This window comes from Erythrolamprus reginae, chromosome Z (genome assembly GCF_031021105.1).
Source record: "Erythrolamprus reginae isolate rEryReg1 chromosome Z, rEryReg1.hap1, whole genome shotgun sequence".
Classification (NCBI taxonomy): Eukaryota; Metazoa; Chordata; class Lepidosauria; order Squamata; family Dipsadidae; genus Erythrolamprus; species Erythrolamprus reginae.
Window position 1 is genome coordinate 134,110,458 of NC_091963.1, and position 17,246 is coordinate 134,127,703.

Genomic DNA, 17,246 nt, shown 5'->3' on the forward strand with positions numbered 1-17,246 from the left:
CAGAGACCTAAATGTTTGATTTCTGGCACTATCTTTATATTCACAATGTTTCTAGTTTAAATTTTTGTTTGTGCATCATGTTCTTTACTATAATTTTAGCTTTTCCTCTCTTTTTTTCCTATTGTAGATCCGTTTTTGGATGTTAAGATCCAGATATGATTTGTAATAAGCACATTCTAATTTTTGGCATCTCTTTCCTAGTGATTTCAAGCATGTGACGTGCATTTTCCCACAGCTGCTAGATGCTGAGTTAACATCTTCATTAAGTTATTTGTTATGATTCCAGCAACTTTTTCCTAAGTGGTTGCAGATTGTCCCCATCATTCTGATGTGCTGATAGAAGGGCTTATTTTTTTAAAAAAGCTTCACACATTACCATTACTTTAACTACGTTGCCCTTTGATCGTTGTTCCAGTTTAAGAGATCTCTCTGAAGCTCTTCACAATCAGTTTGAATTTTTACCAACCTGAATAATTTATGTATCATTCACAAATCCAGCCAGCTCACTGCTTACCCTTCCCAACGTAATTTATATCTCAATAAAAAAGCATGAAGCCTATCATTGAGAAAATTGTCTGTTTAGTTTTACCATTTGCTGGTTCCATGCCATAAAAGCACAGATCTTGTTATTCCATTATATTTATTCAGGAGCCTTTCTAAAAACATGAACATGAAATCTAAGAATAGAATCCTGGAGGAGTCTTTTCGGTATGACTACATTGAATAACTTTATTACTCATTAATTTACTATACAGTACTGTACTTTTCTATACATACATTGATTGTTCTAATCTAAGGTATTCTGTTGTATCTAAACTAAGATTATGCCTTACCGTGCCAATTGTTTTTTTAAATTTGATTTTAGCTGAGGTTTTTTTCTAATAGCATGCCATCTCAAGATAAACAATAGTCGAAAGCCTACGTACAATAAATTAAAGATTTTTTTAAAGGGAAAGTTTTATTGCCCCATCTTCAAATAATCTTGAGCATTTAAATGAAAGTCAGGTTCTATGTCTAATTAATATATACAAATTTAATCCTTTTTATCAGAGCTAGCAAGGCTCTGCATTTGTGAGTGGCTGATCTGTATACAAATTCCAGAAAGAGCAATTTCAATATCGGAGGAAAGAACAAACATAGTGAGTAATAGAGATAGTCCTCGATTTACAACTACAACTGATCCCATAATTTCTGTTGCTAAGCGAGATACTTGACTTTTGCCCCATTTTGTGATGTTTCTTGTCACATTGTTAACTGAATCAGTGCTGTTGTTAAGTCAGTTACACAGTTGTTAAGTGAATGTAAGTTGTAGTAGTGCGGTGATTAGAATGCAGGATTATAGATTAATTCACCATTCATTGCCAGGAGTTCGATTCTGATGGGCTCAAGATTGCCTTCCATCTGTCTAAGATTGATAAAATGAGGACCCAGATTGTTGAGGACAATATGCTGACTCTGTAAACTACTTAGAGCTGTAAGGTACTTTGAAGCGGTATAAACATCATAAATCATCTTTTTCAGTGCTGCTGTAACTATTTGTAACTGGATAATAATTAGATGAGAACCACAAAAACATGCTAGAGGGAGGCTGTTTAGGCATAATAAGAAAGCAACAACCAAAGGATATAAAATATTTATTATTACACACCATTACTGCAGCAAGAATTGCATATGCCCAATATTGAAAGGATGACAGATCTCCAGTGGAAAATGTATTGATTGATAAGATATACAGGTGTTCAGAAATGGACAAATTGATAATAGAATTGAAAGGAGAAAATGAGTCGGATTATGATAAGGTTTGGACAAAATGGTATAACTGGATGGGAAAAATAAGAAAAACAGTGTGACAGTTTGGAAAAGCCTAAGAATTGGGACAATGGAAAGATGTTATATTGGAAATAGATATGTGAATTGTAAAATATGAAATTTGGATGTGGATTTGTAAAAAAAACATGTTTTGATGTTTAAAGATTAAAACAACCCCCCCCCCCCAAAAAAAACCCCATGCTAGAGATTACTTTGTCCAAAACAGGGCAATCACGGTGTACAATAAAAACAAAATTTGATTTAATTAGTGTTTGATTATAGATGCAATGATTGCTACCTGCAAATTTAGTATGTCTCCCTTCTGCCACATTAAAAAGTTTCTACGGAGTGGTGCAGCCTTGATAATAAAAGCTATTACAATTGGGAATTAACTGTCAGGGGATCTTTGATGGCTGCAGCAAGTATACTTTTTTGTTGCCCTCCATGGATTATAATACGAGCTGTTTCTTGGCTAAGGAAAAGCCTTGTAGTGTAGCCTCTTGCCAATCTGGGTCCTTTTGATTTGCTGGCATTGAATTCCTAGACAATATTCCTTTTGTTTAGTAGAATCTTGGAAGATGGCCCCAGTTTTGTTATTGTAGCTTCTGAAGAGCAAAGATCAGAACCCTTCACAAAAATGATATATTTATTAAAAAACAGACGTTTATGTTCAATTATTGGCTCCTCTAACAATGTCTCTCAACCTGGGCAATTTTAAGATGAGTGGACTTCAACTCCCAGAATTCCTTAGCCAGCGTAGAAGTAAATTAGGAATTGTGGAATTTTAAATTCCAGTATTGGATTATACCCAATGGCTAAACTGAAACAGAGGAACAGCAGATTTTTTTTTCAATAAAAATCTCCATCCTAGAATCCGATCACCTATCGTTCACAATAAACCAAACACTATAGCAACCTTGCAAATAAAACCAGAAGTCAAATAAAAATACCACACAGAAGCCTGGTTATCTGAGATGAATTTTTAATAGAAGTCATACTTTTTCTTAGAAAGTACATTTTTTTTTCTTTTTTAACAAAACAAAACAAAAAAAGAGCAGGGTATTTGCTATGGCCCTTTACATCAGGATAAGAAAATTCCAAACAGATTCAAACAGCAAAGAAAAAAAGAAGGACAAATAAAGAGAGACAAAAATATTTTTAAAAATGCAAACCCACTGGGTTTGAAGTAAAACAATGCTGTTCAAGGGTGGGGTTGGGGGACTTTTGTTAGAAAAAAAATAAGACAGAATTAAAACAAATTAAGACAAGAAACTACCATGCCGAAAATATATATAAATATATATTTATATATAGAGAGAAGGCAGGCCCACCCCCAGAGCCAACTCCTCGTTTCAGAGAAGCACAAACCTCTGGACGAGTTACTATGAGTCCAAGCTAAGATTTGCAAGCCCTTAGTAGTGAACTCTTAAGTGCAGAATTAAGCTAGATTTGTATTTTTTTTTCCTTTGCTACCCATTTGCGGCTACTTTATAAAAGGTGCACATCAGAGGCTAAGTTCAACCTTTATACCAAGTGAAATCCTTCAAACACAGTAAAGTGCTATGTAAGTGCCAGGTATTGTTAGTAGGTTCACAATTGGTATTTTATACACTTACTTAGGAGCCTTCTATCGCAGGGAGCCCAGCTTCTGAATAAACATGCATGGGATTGGATTGCATGTTGGGTGGGGGCTACTGATAACTTGTCAGCTGTAGTTTTTGTCCTAATAAATAAAAGGGTGTGCAATGAAAGTGGCATAGAATGTGCACCACTACCAAGGAATTAAAATCAGAAGCTGCAGTGGAGCAAACCCAGAGGGTTTCTTTCCACATCTTATGACAAGGGCTGCTCCATACAATGGACACTGTTTTCTTAGATGGAAGCAGCAGTTGCTTCCAAAGAGGGATTGCAAGAGACGCTAATCATGCATTTTCACACATAATATTTTCCCCACATGCCAGTTATCTATGTATTGGAGACAAGTTACTGAAGGTGCGAAACAGCACTAGATCTCCATAGTGAGGCACTTGTTATTCCTAAAATAAGGGAATGCAAATATTGATCAGGCTTTACAGTGTTGCAAGCAGGGAGCATATAATTTATTTTTGGTAAATCGGGTTCGAATCTTATTTATTTATTTGATTTGTATGCCACCCCTCTCTGTAGAATCTTGGTTCTATAATGCAAGAATACCCTGTTGGATTATAATTATGCAATGTTTAACTCCCATCTGTCTTACTGTGAAGCCCAATGTTTGAATTTGGGGGTGGCGATAATAGAGAATTTGGACTTTTATTTTGGTAAGGAGTTGTGTAAGTAGCAAAAATAGCCTCAGGTGTGAAAGTAAATGATTGTGACAAGCAGCTTACAAGGGACAGAAGAATCAGCAACAGCATATGCAGATCAGAAGAAAGAAGTGGAGACACAACCTAGTTTCTTTTTAATTTGTATCTCTACTTGTCATCTCTTTTTGATGGGAAAGCAATTAATGTAAAAACCCTGGATGTCCACAGAGAAGGGCAAGTGATGTTGCGTATGTCATTTTGACGTTGTTCAGCTTTTACCAAATTCTTATGTTCAGAACCCAGATGTTGCATACAAGTAGTCCTTGATTCATGACCAGAATTTCCACTGCTAAATAAGATGATGGTTTAAGAGAGTAGCTCCCTTTTTTCTTTGCCTCAATTGTTTAAAAGTAAATCATTGCAATTAAAGGAATCATGAGGTCTGTAAGCGAATCTGGTTTCTCTCATTGACTTTGTCTGTCAGAATCCAGCTGGGAAAGTCACAAATAGCATAATCACATGATTCTGGGATGCTGCAAACCTTTGTAAATAGAGGCCAGTGGTGGCCAAGGACCTGAACTTTGATCACGTGACTTTGGCGAAGCTGCAAAAGTTTTAAGTGCGAGGACTGGCTGTAAGTGCAAGGACCAGATATAAGTCACTTTTTTTTCCAGTGCCATTGTAACTGCTAATGGTCACTGAACAAATGGCTGTAAGTCAAGGACTTCCTATCTAAAGTCTACTCACATGCAATTAAACAAGGTGAGATAAATAAATGAGACCCTTCTCCAATGCCCTCCCCCCTCCCCGAAAATGCACTGTCATCCCAACAATGGGCAGTCTCCCAATTGAGGAAGGGTAGGCTAGAGCAGTGTTTCCCAACCTTGGCAACATGAAGATATCTGGACTTCAACTCCCAGAATTCCCAAGTTGCCAAGATTGGGAAACACTGGGCTAGAAGATATAATTTTGAGGTTTATCCTGGTTATTTTGCCCTACGGGGGGTTTGCAAATCCTAACTTTATTATCATAGTCTGCCCCCCACCCGCCTTTTCTATGTTTTAAATCACTCATCACCACCCTAGCAGTTTCAGCAATATTACGAGTAAGGGATTTGAGGAGGTGACAGATCAAAGTGCTCTTTGGCTGCTGGCCATGATATGCAGAGAGGGATGGTACCCAAGTCCCCCTTCAGAACGGAGGAGGCAAGCTGAGATGAATGGTTTTCAGTTCATTTACTCCCGTTAGCCCAGAACTGGGAAGGTTCTAGCAGCAAATGGAGTTAACTCCAGCAAGCCAAGTCTGCTGGAAGAAGCGGAGATGAATCGAACAATCTGTGCCTCCTCCAAGCGAAGGAACCTGAGAAGGCTCTGCAGCAACACCCTGTCCCCAGGAGCAGGGAGCCCAAAACTGGGATTGAGATGGAGCAGGGAAGTTGGGGGTCGGGGGTGGGTGGGAGCAGAAGGCCCCCCAAGCATAGCTGCCTCTCAGCGGTGCATGGAAGGAGGGGAGAGGGTCTCTGTGGAAAAGCTGAAGTGCACAGTGGCAGAGGGGCCATTCCTTTCCCACCCTGCGTTGGTGCCCGTGAACCACTGTTTCCTATCTGTGGGCTGGGAATCTTTTTTCACGAAAAAGAAGAACAAAATGATTGCGGGAATAAAAGGTGCAAGAGAAAAACAATGGCTATTTTGAGTTTGGGGGGGGTTCATTAAAGAAGGACAGAGTGAAAATCCAGAAACAACACCCCACTCCCCACCCCCGTTTTCCTTCTCCTCCCCCGTCCCATTTTCCACCCCTCAGGGGCGACAGATATTAAAGTGCAGCTGGATACAAAGAGATTGCTGGGAGATCCAAGATTGCAAGTGGGAAGAAGGGGGAGGGGGAAGGGAAGGGGGAGAGATTTCTTTTCCTTTCGCGATGTCAGACGTTGCGCAAGGGTAGGGCCCCTATCCTCTCCCGCCCCATCCAACGGGAGTCTGACTCTCCCCATTTACTGAGTCTGAGCTGGGTCCTCGGCAGCAGGTACTGGTGACTGGCCTTGGGAGGGCACCATAGGCTGGGAAGGCTGGTGGTTTGTAGATGGGGAGTCGCTCTCGGCGTCCTCGGTCTCCTCGTCCGAGACGCCATCAAGGCGGAAGACCTGCCGGACCGTGCGGCTGGTGAAGCTGAGAGGTGTGCGCCTGCAAATGGACAGCAGAGGAGAGAGAAGGGAGATGTCGCCGTTATATCACACCCAACAGACATTGCCTGAACTAACATCCTGTTTAGAAGCTGAGCTAACATTCTGTTTAGAAGCTGAGCTTCCTGTTTAGAAGCTAACATCCTTTTTAGAAGCTTAGCTAACATCCTGTTTAGAAGCTGAGCTAACATTCTGTTTAGAAGCTGAGCTTCCTGTTTAGAAGCTGAGCTTCCTGTTTAGAAACTAACATCCTGTTTAGAAGCTGAGCTTCCTGTTTAGAAACTAACATCCTGTTTAGGAGCTGAGCTTCCTGTTTAGAAGCTAACATCCTGTTTAGAAGCTTAGCTAACATCCTGTTTAGAAGCTTAGCTAACATCCTGTTTAGAAGCTTAGCTAACATCCTGTTTAGAAGCTGAGCTAACATTCTGTTTAGAAGCTGAGCTTCCTGTTTAGAAGCTGAGCTTCCTGTTTAGAAACTAACATCCTGTTTAGAAGCTGAGCTTCCTGTTTAGAAACTAACATCCTGTTTAGGAGCTGAGCTTCCTGTTTAGAAGCTAACATCCTGTTTAGAAGCTTAGCTAACATCCCGTTTAGAAGCTGAGCTAACATCTTGTTTAAAAACTGGACTTGCCCTCTGTATTATAACCCAAAGGCACCCTCTATATAGATATTAGCGCTTTTTTTGAATTTGGCAAAAGAAAACAAAATGAGACAACCCACAAAAGATTGTGTGTTTGGCTAACAGAGCTTTATATATTATTGTCTATCTTGTTTTCTTTTGCCAAGTTCAAAGAAGCTAAAAGCATTTTGCCTACAGGCTTTGCCCAAATCTGTGCAAACTCTTAACGCAGCTTCAATTGTTCAGTTTAAAGTCGCGGTCGATCAGGCTGCTAATGCCTGGCAAAGCAGGGCAAACATCAAAGAGACACAGAACGTAGCAGCTGCCATCTGCATCCAGGGAGCACTATGACCAACGTCAGCCTCCTTCATTTTCTCTGAAAGTTCAGGGCAATGTAGGTTTTGTCTCCAATGAAGGTCTCTATTTGACAGTCTATTCCACTCACGTGTCTTGGTGGGACTCAGTAATGCTTGGACTTCTGTTTCTAATTAGTGATGGGTGAACCCAATGGTGTTCGGGTTCGGCAAGTTCGGACGAACTTTACGCAAAATTCGGCCGAACCCAAACCGAACCTGAACTTGAACGGGGAATCCCTCCCATGAAGAGATTCCGGGGGCGGAGCTTTGATGTCACTGCAAGCAAAGGGTGTTTATTTTAGTTTATTACATGTTTATTTTTACGTGAAAGGACCACCCTTTGCTTGCAGTGCCGCTGCAGCGTCCTTTTTTGTAAAAATAACAATGTTTATTTTTACATGAAGACCTCCCTTTGAAGGAGCTGGGGAATCCCTCCCATGAAGAGATTCCGGGGGCAGAGCTTTGACGTCACCGGCAGCTTGCTAAGGACGCCAAGGTGATCACCTTGGCGTCCTTAGCAACCTGCAGGTGACGTCAAAGCTCTGAACGCCGAACACAACCCCAAACTTTGCCCGAAGTTTGAAAAAAAATTGTGTTCGTGTTCGGCAAACCGAACACCGCAAAATTCAGTACGGACCCGAATTGTGCGGGTTTGGTTCGCCCATCACTATTTCTAATATCTGATTTCTGATAACTTCCACAATTCAGCCTTTCTGCAGCACTTTCTGCATCACATGATCTAATATTGTGATTGCACAGTAGCTGTCTCCACAAGCAAGACCCCTCAGAGGAGGCTCTCAAAAGTAATTAAGTTTCCAAAGTTTTTGCCTTCTGTTTCCTGTTCAACATAGTAATATATGGGTAAAAAATTTCCTCCACAGTGTGTGCATGAGTGTCTCTGTGTGTCTATGTAATAACTAGTTTCATTTTTCCCCTTTTTCAGTATAAAATTGTGCTATTTCATAAGAAAAAAGAGAAACCCAGTAATTAAGGCATCACTTTATCTTTTATAAGAGAGAGGTTATTAATGCTGAGGGGTGATTAATTACTAATGTTGTGCCAGGTTGAATATTAAGCAATGAAGAGGTCTTATTAAATTAGAGGCCATGGTTTGGAGATTTGATGTATCCCGAAAATAACTAATTTGGAATCAGTAATTTTTTGGGGTGATTATACAAGTTTAAATGTGTTCTTTAAAGTTATTAGTAAGGCAGTTACCTACACTGTAGTGCCAAGGATATAATTGCCACTGGCAGCCAACATTCTTTCCCACGTTTTAAACCCAAACTCTCAAATTGCCAATGTTTTCTGTTCTTTCTCCTTTGTAGGAGGATATGGCTATTGATAGGTAGCAGCAAAGCCAAAGGCAAAAAAAGTCTTTAATTGCCAAATGCTTTCTATCCATTAACCCCCTTGACTGGGTCTGGAATCCACGGAAGCTGTTTAAAGGAATGCAGGACTTACCACAATCACAAGGATTCTTGCTACTAGAGAGAAACCACAAAGAGGAGCTAACACAAGCCTACTCAGCGTTTTTTGTATCTCACCCCTTTTGCTGGGGTAGCTAGACACAGCTAGAAGCTCACACGGACAGCAAGCTCTCTCGCTGCCTTCTACTGCTACAGTTTAAGCATTCTTTGGCCTGGGATTCAAAGTTGCCAGATGCATCAAGCAAGCATTCCAGCGGTTTTGCTGAAGGCCAAAGCAGACATATTGGGCCTGGCGGAAAACACAAGGGAAAGCAATGGAGGAAATCAAACCAATTCTCTACAGCACGACTGGAGGAGGAAGTGATTAAATCTTAAACTTTGTTCCTGTGTCCCAGCTGCATTAGCATTGGAAAAATAAGGGCGAGCATACTTACAGTTTGAGAAGAAAAAAACCCCCAAAGGCTTGGGTTCAAATCACAACTCGGCCATAAAGACTGACCCCTCCAGCCCTTTTCCTACGTTGTGGTGAAGCCAAAGCAATGTAAGACAAATTCAAGGTCTATGCATACCTTTCTCACTTCCTTGAAAAATGGGCCAGAAAGCAAATTAAGGAGAAGGTTGGAAAATATTGATAGTGTCATAGAAGGAAGTCACTTGGACCTTCCAGAGTTGCAGTGTAATAATGATTGTGAATCTGAGTGTGTGTGTTGGGTGCATGTGCATGCAAACATTATGGACTGCAACTCAGTGGTACAGCACAGACTTTGTTTGCAGAAAGTCCCAAATTCAATTCTTCTTGAATTAAAAAAGGATCTCCCCCCCACCCCCTCAGATTCTCCATTCAGAGCCTAAGAAAATGGATTAGTGCAGTTAGACCAGTGTTTCCCAACCTTGGCAACTTGGAGATATCTGGACTTCAACTCCCAGAATTCCCCAGCCAGCATTCGCTGGCTGGGGAATTCTGGGAGTTGAAGTCAAGATATCTCCAAGTTGCCACGGTTGGGAAACACTGAGTTAGATAAATAACTCGCCCCACATGAGACATTTTCTTCGCATAGGGAAAAGAATTAATCACCCCTTCCTCCAGTCATAAATTGGGGGTGTCCTACGGATATATTTTGTGCTAAAAAAAATAAAACAGGAAGCCAGCAAACCATGGATCTCTGCTGTCAAGTCCGTTTTAACTTTAACTGGGAACAGGGAAGCAGAGAGTTTTTGTGTTGCAAGTGCACACCCAGGCGTATACGATCCCACCTCAAAAGTACACAACACACACATGCAGAACATGGGGAGGGTGAGGGGTGGGGGAAGTGAGAACATACTTCCGTTGACGTCGTTCTAACTTGCTGTTGAGTCGAGAAAAAAGATGAAATGGAAGAAAGGAAGGGGAGGGGGGAAAAGGAAAGATGTAAAGGTGAACACACGATCAGGAAATAACACCACTTTGAAAGAGGAGCGGAAGCATCACAAAAAGGAAACAAGAGACAATTCAGGTTTTTAGGCAGAAGAATAGTTGCTTTAGATCAGGGGTGTCAAACTCGCGGGCCAGAGGCAATCACACGCCGGCCACGCCCACCACCACTTTATTGAAAGGGGGGAGAGTCACGTGACGACAAGATGACGCCGCGGGTTTGACACCCCTGCTTTTGATAAAGAATTGACTGATTTTAAATTGGAGATAAACTGAAGAGTTAAGCGGCTACAGAATTAAGCCTCTTGTTTGTGGGACAGGATTATAAAGTTTGCAGAATCTCCACCGCATCAGGTTTTAAAAAGGCTGCCGTCGGTGAAATTACACTACAGGTCGTCCCCTTACAACCATTTGTCTAGTTAATGTTTGGAGTTACAACGGCAGCAAAAAATGTGATATGACAATGGCAGCATCCCCATAGTCACATGATCAACATTTGGACGCTTGGCAATCGTTGTGATTTTATGATAGTTGCTATGTCTCGGGGTCATCTTTTTTTTTTTTTGTGATCTTTGCAAAGTTCACGGGGAAGCCAGATTCACTTAACAACCGTGTCATTAACTTAACAACTGCAGTGATTCACTTAACAAATGTGGCAGGAAAGATCATAACATGGACAAAACTGTCCTGCATAGCAAGGGATATTCGGAGCTCAATTGTGATCACAAGTCAAGGACTACTTGTATATATCACCTTTGAGCAAAGGATTCTTACAGGTAATCCTTGACGTATGGGTATAATGGAGCCTTCCCATCATGGTTGTAAGTTCTGATAGTCATAAAGTGGGTCAGTCATGTAACTGACCTGATTTTACGCCCCAGTAGGTATTAAAGAGATCACAGTCATTATACGAATGTCACAGTCATTAAATGTGAAACATGGTCATTAAGCAAATCAATAGTTTGCTATTTTGCCAAAAGTTTTGGCAAATTTTGCCAAAAATCAGAAGTGTCAGGTTTTGGCAAAACTGTTGTAAAATATGGTCATTTGACTTTGGGACATGAAAAACAACCATAAATAGGTCTGTGTTGCCAATCGCCCAATATTTGATCATGTGACTGGGGGGATACACAACCATCGCAATTTCAAACCCAGATCATAAGTAGCCCCAAGGTAGGTCTGCTGTAACCTTGAACAGTTGCTAAGTGACTGGTTGTAAGTTGAGGACTATCTGTACTTGCTTTACATCTCCAGTACTACCAGAATCAGCTTGCCAATATAGAGTACTGAATTTTACTCAGAGAGGTCTAAATTCAAATCAGGCACAATTTAGGATAAATCTGAGCAACTGCTCTTAATCAAATCACTATGCCCCAACCTCACAGACTTCTACGAACCCCTTGGAGAAACAGCAGCATACCACTGATTCGTATAAAGCTATTGTCACACCAAAATATATACTGCTCAAAAAAATAAAGTATTCAATTAGAATATTTCATTCATTCAGATCTATGAGTGTATTAAATAAAGGGAACACTTAAACAACAGAATATAGCTTCAGGTATTCAATGAGAATATTTCATTCATTCAGATCTAGGAAGCCCTTTATGGTATCGGACCAGAATATCTCCGAGACCGCCTCCTGCCGCACGAATCCCAGCGACTGGTTAGGTCCCACAGAGTGGGCCTTCTCCGGGTCCCGTCAACTAAACAATGTCGGTTGGCGGGTCCCAGGGGAAGAGCCTTCTCTGTGGCGGCACCGACTCTCTGGAACCAACTCCCCCCGGAAATTAGAACTGCCCCTACTCTTCCTGCCTTCCGTAAACTCCTTAAGACCCACCTTTGCCATCAGGCATGGGGAAATTAAACATCTCCCCTGGGCAAGTTTAATTTATACATGGTATGCTTGTGTGTGTGTCTGTTAGTAGTATATGGGGTTTTTAAATCTTTAAATATTTTAATTAATTGGATTATTATGATTGTTTCACTTGTTGTGAGCCGCCCCGAGTCTTCGGAGAGGGGCGGCATACAAATCCAAATAATAAATAAATAAAATGTGTTATTTGAGTTTTCCCTTTTATTTGAGCAGTATATTTCAGGCTCCCTAACAATAAAGAGATGATTGTTGTTGTCCCTTCTATAGATAAAACAGAAAACATTTTAGATCAGAGTACTTTATGACCTGTGGACTTTAACATAGCTGGCTCAGGAATTCTGGGAGTTGAAGTCCACAGGTTGTAAAGTTGCCATAGTTGCCCACCAGGCTTTTACTTCTTATATTCTCAGTAGAATTCTTCAAGAAAGTTAAAATTCTATACTGAAAGGATTTATGGAAGTTCCAACATTTCTGGAGAGAAACAGATGGAAGAAAGCTGTTATCAATGTTCTACACACCCTACACGGTTCATGGAATTCTTCCAGAAAGACAGATTAAGCAAAAATATAATACAGGTCGTCCTCACTGACTGTTGAATTTATAAACCAGTGTTTGCCTACGTAAGCAATTTCCAGATGTGAACTTACAGCTCCCAGGATTTCCTAGCCATTTTCTCTCTCTCTCTCTTTCTCTTTCTCTCTCCTTCTGGCACTCAATTAATATTCTGTAGTCCAGATGTAGGTGACCTCCAGATGGTTTGGATTTGCATAATGGTGTGGGATCCTGTCTTCCAAAACATCTGCAGAACCAAGTTGTCTATCCTTGCTGTAGCATATTTACAAATGGACTAGGAGTAGCAGAAATAATGAACACAGCAAAAGGATGAAGGACAGGGACAAAAATATACAGTGTCCATAAGCATGTTGGGAGAAACAGACACACGGAGAGAGATTAGCAGGATAACCTTTCCTAGATTCATTTGGGCTGAAAATATCATAGAGAAGCATCCTGCTTTTTAACTCAATTAAAGGTGGTCCTCATTTAATGACAACTTATTCAGTGAACAATCAAACTTACAACAAGTTTGCTGAATGAATGGTAGTTACACCTGTTCAAGCACTTGGGTCAGCTGCAGTATCCCTGCAGTCATGTGATCGCCATTTGCAGCCATCTTTGTTGGATTCCTACAAGCAAACCAATGGGGAAGCTGGCAGGAGGTTGCTAATGGCAACCACATGACATCCTTACTTAATGGTCTGCCATGATTTTCCATATAACAGCAATCAGAAGCGCCGGAATTTCTGTTCTTAAGTACCACAGACATGTGACATAGCTCTTTACAAGATAAATTCCAGTCAATTTGCTGTTGTTAAGTGAAAACTTCCTGTACTGCCCAGTCCTTACCATACGACGCTACTCACCTGAGGCGATTCCGCAGGCTGGTGACTTCGCGATTCATGGATTCTGCTGATTCAGTGACATCCTCAAGCTCCCGCTGCATGCGACGACGGCTGGCGTTGGCTCGCGAGGCCTCTTCTTCTGCCTCCTCCAGCTGTCGTTTCAGCTGTTTCAGGCGCAGGTGGCCTTTTTCAACCTGCCCAAAAACAACCACAGAAGGGAAGCCTAAATTTCTGCTCCTGAGATAAAGAGATTCCCTAGAAAGCACCTGGTGATTTTAACTTTCTTTATGGTAGATAGCTTGGTTATTTTAGCATGCAAAAAAAAAAGGCATGTGGGGGAAAGATAGGAAAACATATAATTTGCATGGCACTTTTCCAAAATAAGTTTACCCTTTTTTACTTTTTCATCCTTTCCAATAGCTGAACCCTGAATCTACTGTCCGGGATGGAAAAAAAATAAGGACAGATTAGTCCAAGGTTTTTTCAAACATGACCACTTTTAAGAGGCTGGCTGTAGAATTCTGGGAGTTGAAGTCCACATGTCTTAAAAGTGGCCATATTTGAAAAACATTGGGTTAGCCCATTTACAACATACACAGGGGTGGGTTCCAACTTACCTTGCTGCGACTTTACTTCCTCCCATGATACATGCGCAGTGCCAAAAAAGCTCCAAAAGCCAAAATAAATAAATAACTGAAAACAAGATGTTGACCGCATGTACAGTGCCGGAAAGTTGGCCAGAAGGGGAAATTTTAAAAAAAATTTAAAAGGAAAACACCCCAAAAACAAGATGGCGGCTGCATGCACAATGCTGGAAACTAGGCTTCTGCACATGCTCAGAAGAAGGAAAAAAATTAAAAAAATGTATGTCAGCATCTACAGCCTGGCACTGACTGAACTAGTTCTGTGATGTCATCGTGATGTCACCAGGAGGTCGCTACCGGTTCGGGTGAACTGGTCCAAACCGGGAGGAACCGAACTCTGAACGTACCTGATCTTTAAACTGGTCGGCATTTCTCCTCTCTTCGTCAACCTGCAGAAGCACCTCCTTGAGTTTCTTCTCTGCCCTCCTCACAAGTTTTCCTGACAGCATCCTCTCTCTAGGAAAGGAGGGAGAAGTGTGAGAAGGAATGGATGAACTCACACGGGGCCACTCATTTTCTAGAGCAGAGCCACTGAAATCAAGTGGATTTAAGAGAGTCACATGTAGTTGACTGCTACAATGAATTAAATGGGCTTATTTCAACAATATGAACCCAACCGATTCCTCCGTGTGCTTCCAGTCACCAGTCAGGAGTGTATTTCTACAGTTCTGTCAGGGAGGCCCAACACGGCAACTTTAAGACCTGTGGTCTTGATGGTAGGCTGGGGATTCTGGGAGTTGAAGTTCCAAGAGTCTCAGTCATCCAGGTCATAGCTGCAATGGTGCAGGGGTTACTGCAAGCTGCTTTTGCTGACTGCTGGCTGGGTGGCTAGCTGTAGTTCACCAATTCAAATCTCACCAGGCTCCAGGTTGACTCAGACTTCCATCCTTCCAAAGTGGGTAAAATAAGGACCCACATTGTTGGGGGCAATATACTGATTCTGTAAACTGCTTAGAGAGGCTGTAAAGCACTGTGAAGCAGTATATAAGTCTAAGTGCTAAGTGTTAAGTGCTGTCTCAAAGGTGCTTTTTTCAAGAGGCAGCTGGACTTTCTGGGGTTTTTTTTCTTTGAAGACACTTTGCTTCTCATCCAAGAATCTTCTATAGCTTCTTCTCCACCATCTGGTCAGAGCTGAAGAAGCTTCTTGGGTGAGAAGCGAAATGTCTTCAAAGAAAAAAACCAGAAAGTCCAGCTGCCTCTTGGGAAAAAAAAAGCAGCTTTGAGACACGTGTGTTATACTTTGCTATACAATGAAAATGTAAAACACGGGTGGATCACATGTGGTCTATTTTCCTTTCTAAAACCTTACTTGGGTCGCCATTTTTGAGGCAGAAAATATGATAATGATAGCATAAGTCCTAAAACAGTCTTAAAATACTTTTAAAAATTAACACTCCCCCGCAGTCCTAGTAATTTAGAACAGGGGTCTCCAACCCTGGCAACTCTAAGCCTGGCGGACTTCAAGTCCCAGAATTCCCCAGCCATCTTTGTATAGGGGTCTCCAACCTTAGCAACTTTAAGCCTGGCTGGGGAATTCTGGGACTTGAAGTCCACCAGGCTTAAAGTTGCTAAAGTTGGAGACCTCTGATTTAGAAGACATGGCTCCACCTACTCTGAGTCAACATCCACAGTTGACCCTGGGTTCCACCACCTCAACAATACTCAGGGTGGCACCTGGCCCACCGAGGCACCAAGCCTTGAGATGCAGAATTTATTGTCACGGCTTTCTAATCAGTCTGCCAAGCCAACTTCGAAGCCCAGAATTTAATTTAATTTAATTTAATTTAATTTAATTTAATTTAATTTAATTTAATTTAATTTAATTTAATTTAATTTAATTTAATTTAATTTAATTTAATTTAATTTAATTTAATTTAATTTATAATTTAATTTAATAATTTAATAATTTAATTAATTTAATTAATTTAATTAATTTAATTAATTTAATTAATTTAATTAATTTAATTAATTTAATTAATTTAATTAATTTAATTAATTTAATTAATTTAATTAATTTAATTAATTTAATTAATTTAATTAATTTAATTAATTTAATTAATTTAATTATTAGTTAATTAATTGATTGATTTTTATGCCGCCCTTCTCCTTAGACTCAGGGCGGCTTACAACATGTTAGCAATAGCACTTTTTAACAGAGCCAGCCTATTGCCCCCACAATCCAGGTCCTCATTTTACCCACTTTGGAAGGATGGAAGGCTGAGTCAACCTTGAGCCGGTGATGAGAACTGAACCGCTGACCTACAGAGATTTGAACTGCTGACCTACAATGCCGGCAGTGTTGCTGTCATCGCCTCACCTGGACTCCTGCTCTAGCTGTTCTTCCAGCTGGGCCACCTTGGACTCCAGAGTTGCAATGGCCAACTTGTACTTGGACTTCACAGATGAGTCCATCTCACCCAACTTGGCCCTCAAGTCTTTGTTCTGGCGCTCCAGCTGTTGCCGGGCGTTCTCGGTCTTCTGAGAGAAGCTGCGCTCCGCTGCCAGTTCGGTGGTGATCGTTTCCACCTGCACGGAAGACGGAATGAGAGAGAGAAACCAGAGGGGGGTTTCAACATTGGCTGGAGTTAACAGTCCGGATTCAACCTGCTTAGAAAGCAGACATCTCACCTGCATGCTGAGCTTACGGTAGCGGTCATTCATGAGTTCCATGTTGCTTTGCTCTTCATCCAGCTCCTCTTCCAGCTGGGCAATTCTTGCCTCCAAGTGGCGTTTTTCATCTAGAAGAGCCGACCTGAAATGGAGATTAAAACAACAGGGGTGAATTAGGGCTTTATGCCTGACACAAAGAGGGCATTCCAAGAAGAGCATTGCGGCTGCTTCTGCAATCTATACCAGTGATGGTATTAATAGGATATTAAATATAAGATGGATAATCACTAAGGAAATGACAGTATAAGTTAAAAGTAATGAGATGGGAGAATTCAGAGAAATAAAACAAGCAGCGATAGAAAGCGCTCAGGCGGTAATAGTCTTGGGTTGGAAGGACGTGACAAAATGGACAATGCAAAATTGGTATAGGTACATGGTGGACCACATTCATTTTGAGATTATGGACAAAAGGATGAATTTGGTCAATGAAACTGACTTGCGACAACTGATGGGACGATGGGACAAGGTATGGCGAGTAGGATCCGAGACCAAGCTACAAGAAACAAGTTGGAATCACTTTATAATATGTAAATAAATATTTTGCTCTTGGGTTAAAATGGTTTATAC

General features: G+C 41.0%; 1 protein-coding gene across 3 annotated transcripts in view; it reads right to left on the reverse strand.

Annotated features, from left to right (window-relative positions):
* Positions 1-2,774: 2,774 nt before the first annotated feature.
* LOC139153523 (myosin-10-like) overlaps positions 2,775-17,246 on the reverse strand; it is a 119,214-nt gene continuing 104,742 nt past the window's right edge. For all 3 annotated transcript variants that reach the window (XM_070727553.1, XM_070727552.1, XM_070727551.1), the window contains 5 exons: positions 16,638-16,761; positions 16,327-16,535; positions 14,357-14,465; positions 13,387-13,559; positions 2,775-6,274 (listed from right to left, as the gene is read on the reverse strand). In XM_070727553.1, coding sequence (XP_070583654.1) covers positions 6,085-6,274; positions 13,387-13,559; positions 14,357-14,465; positions 16,327-16,535; positions 16,638-16,761 — 805 coding nt within the window. In that variant the 3' untranslated portion in view covers positions 2,775-6,084. The remainder of the gene's footprint in view (positions 6,275-13,386; positions 13,560-14,356; positions 14,466-16,326; positions 16,536-16,637; positions 16,762-17,246) is intronic.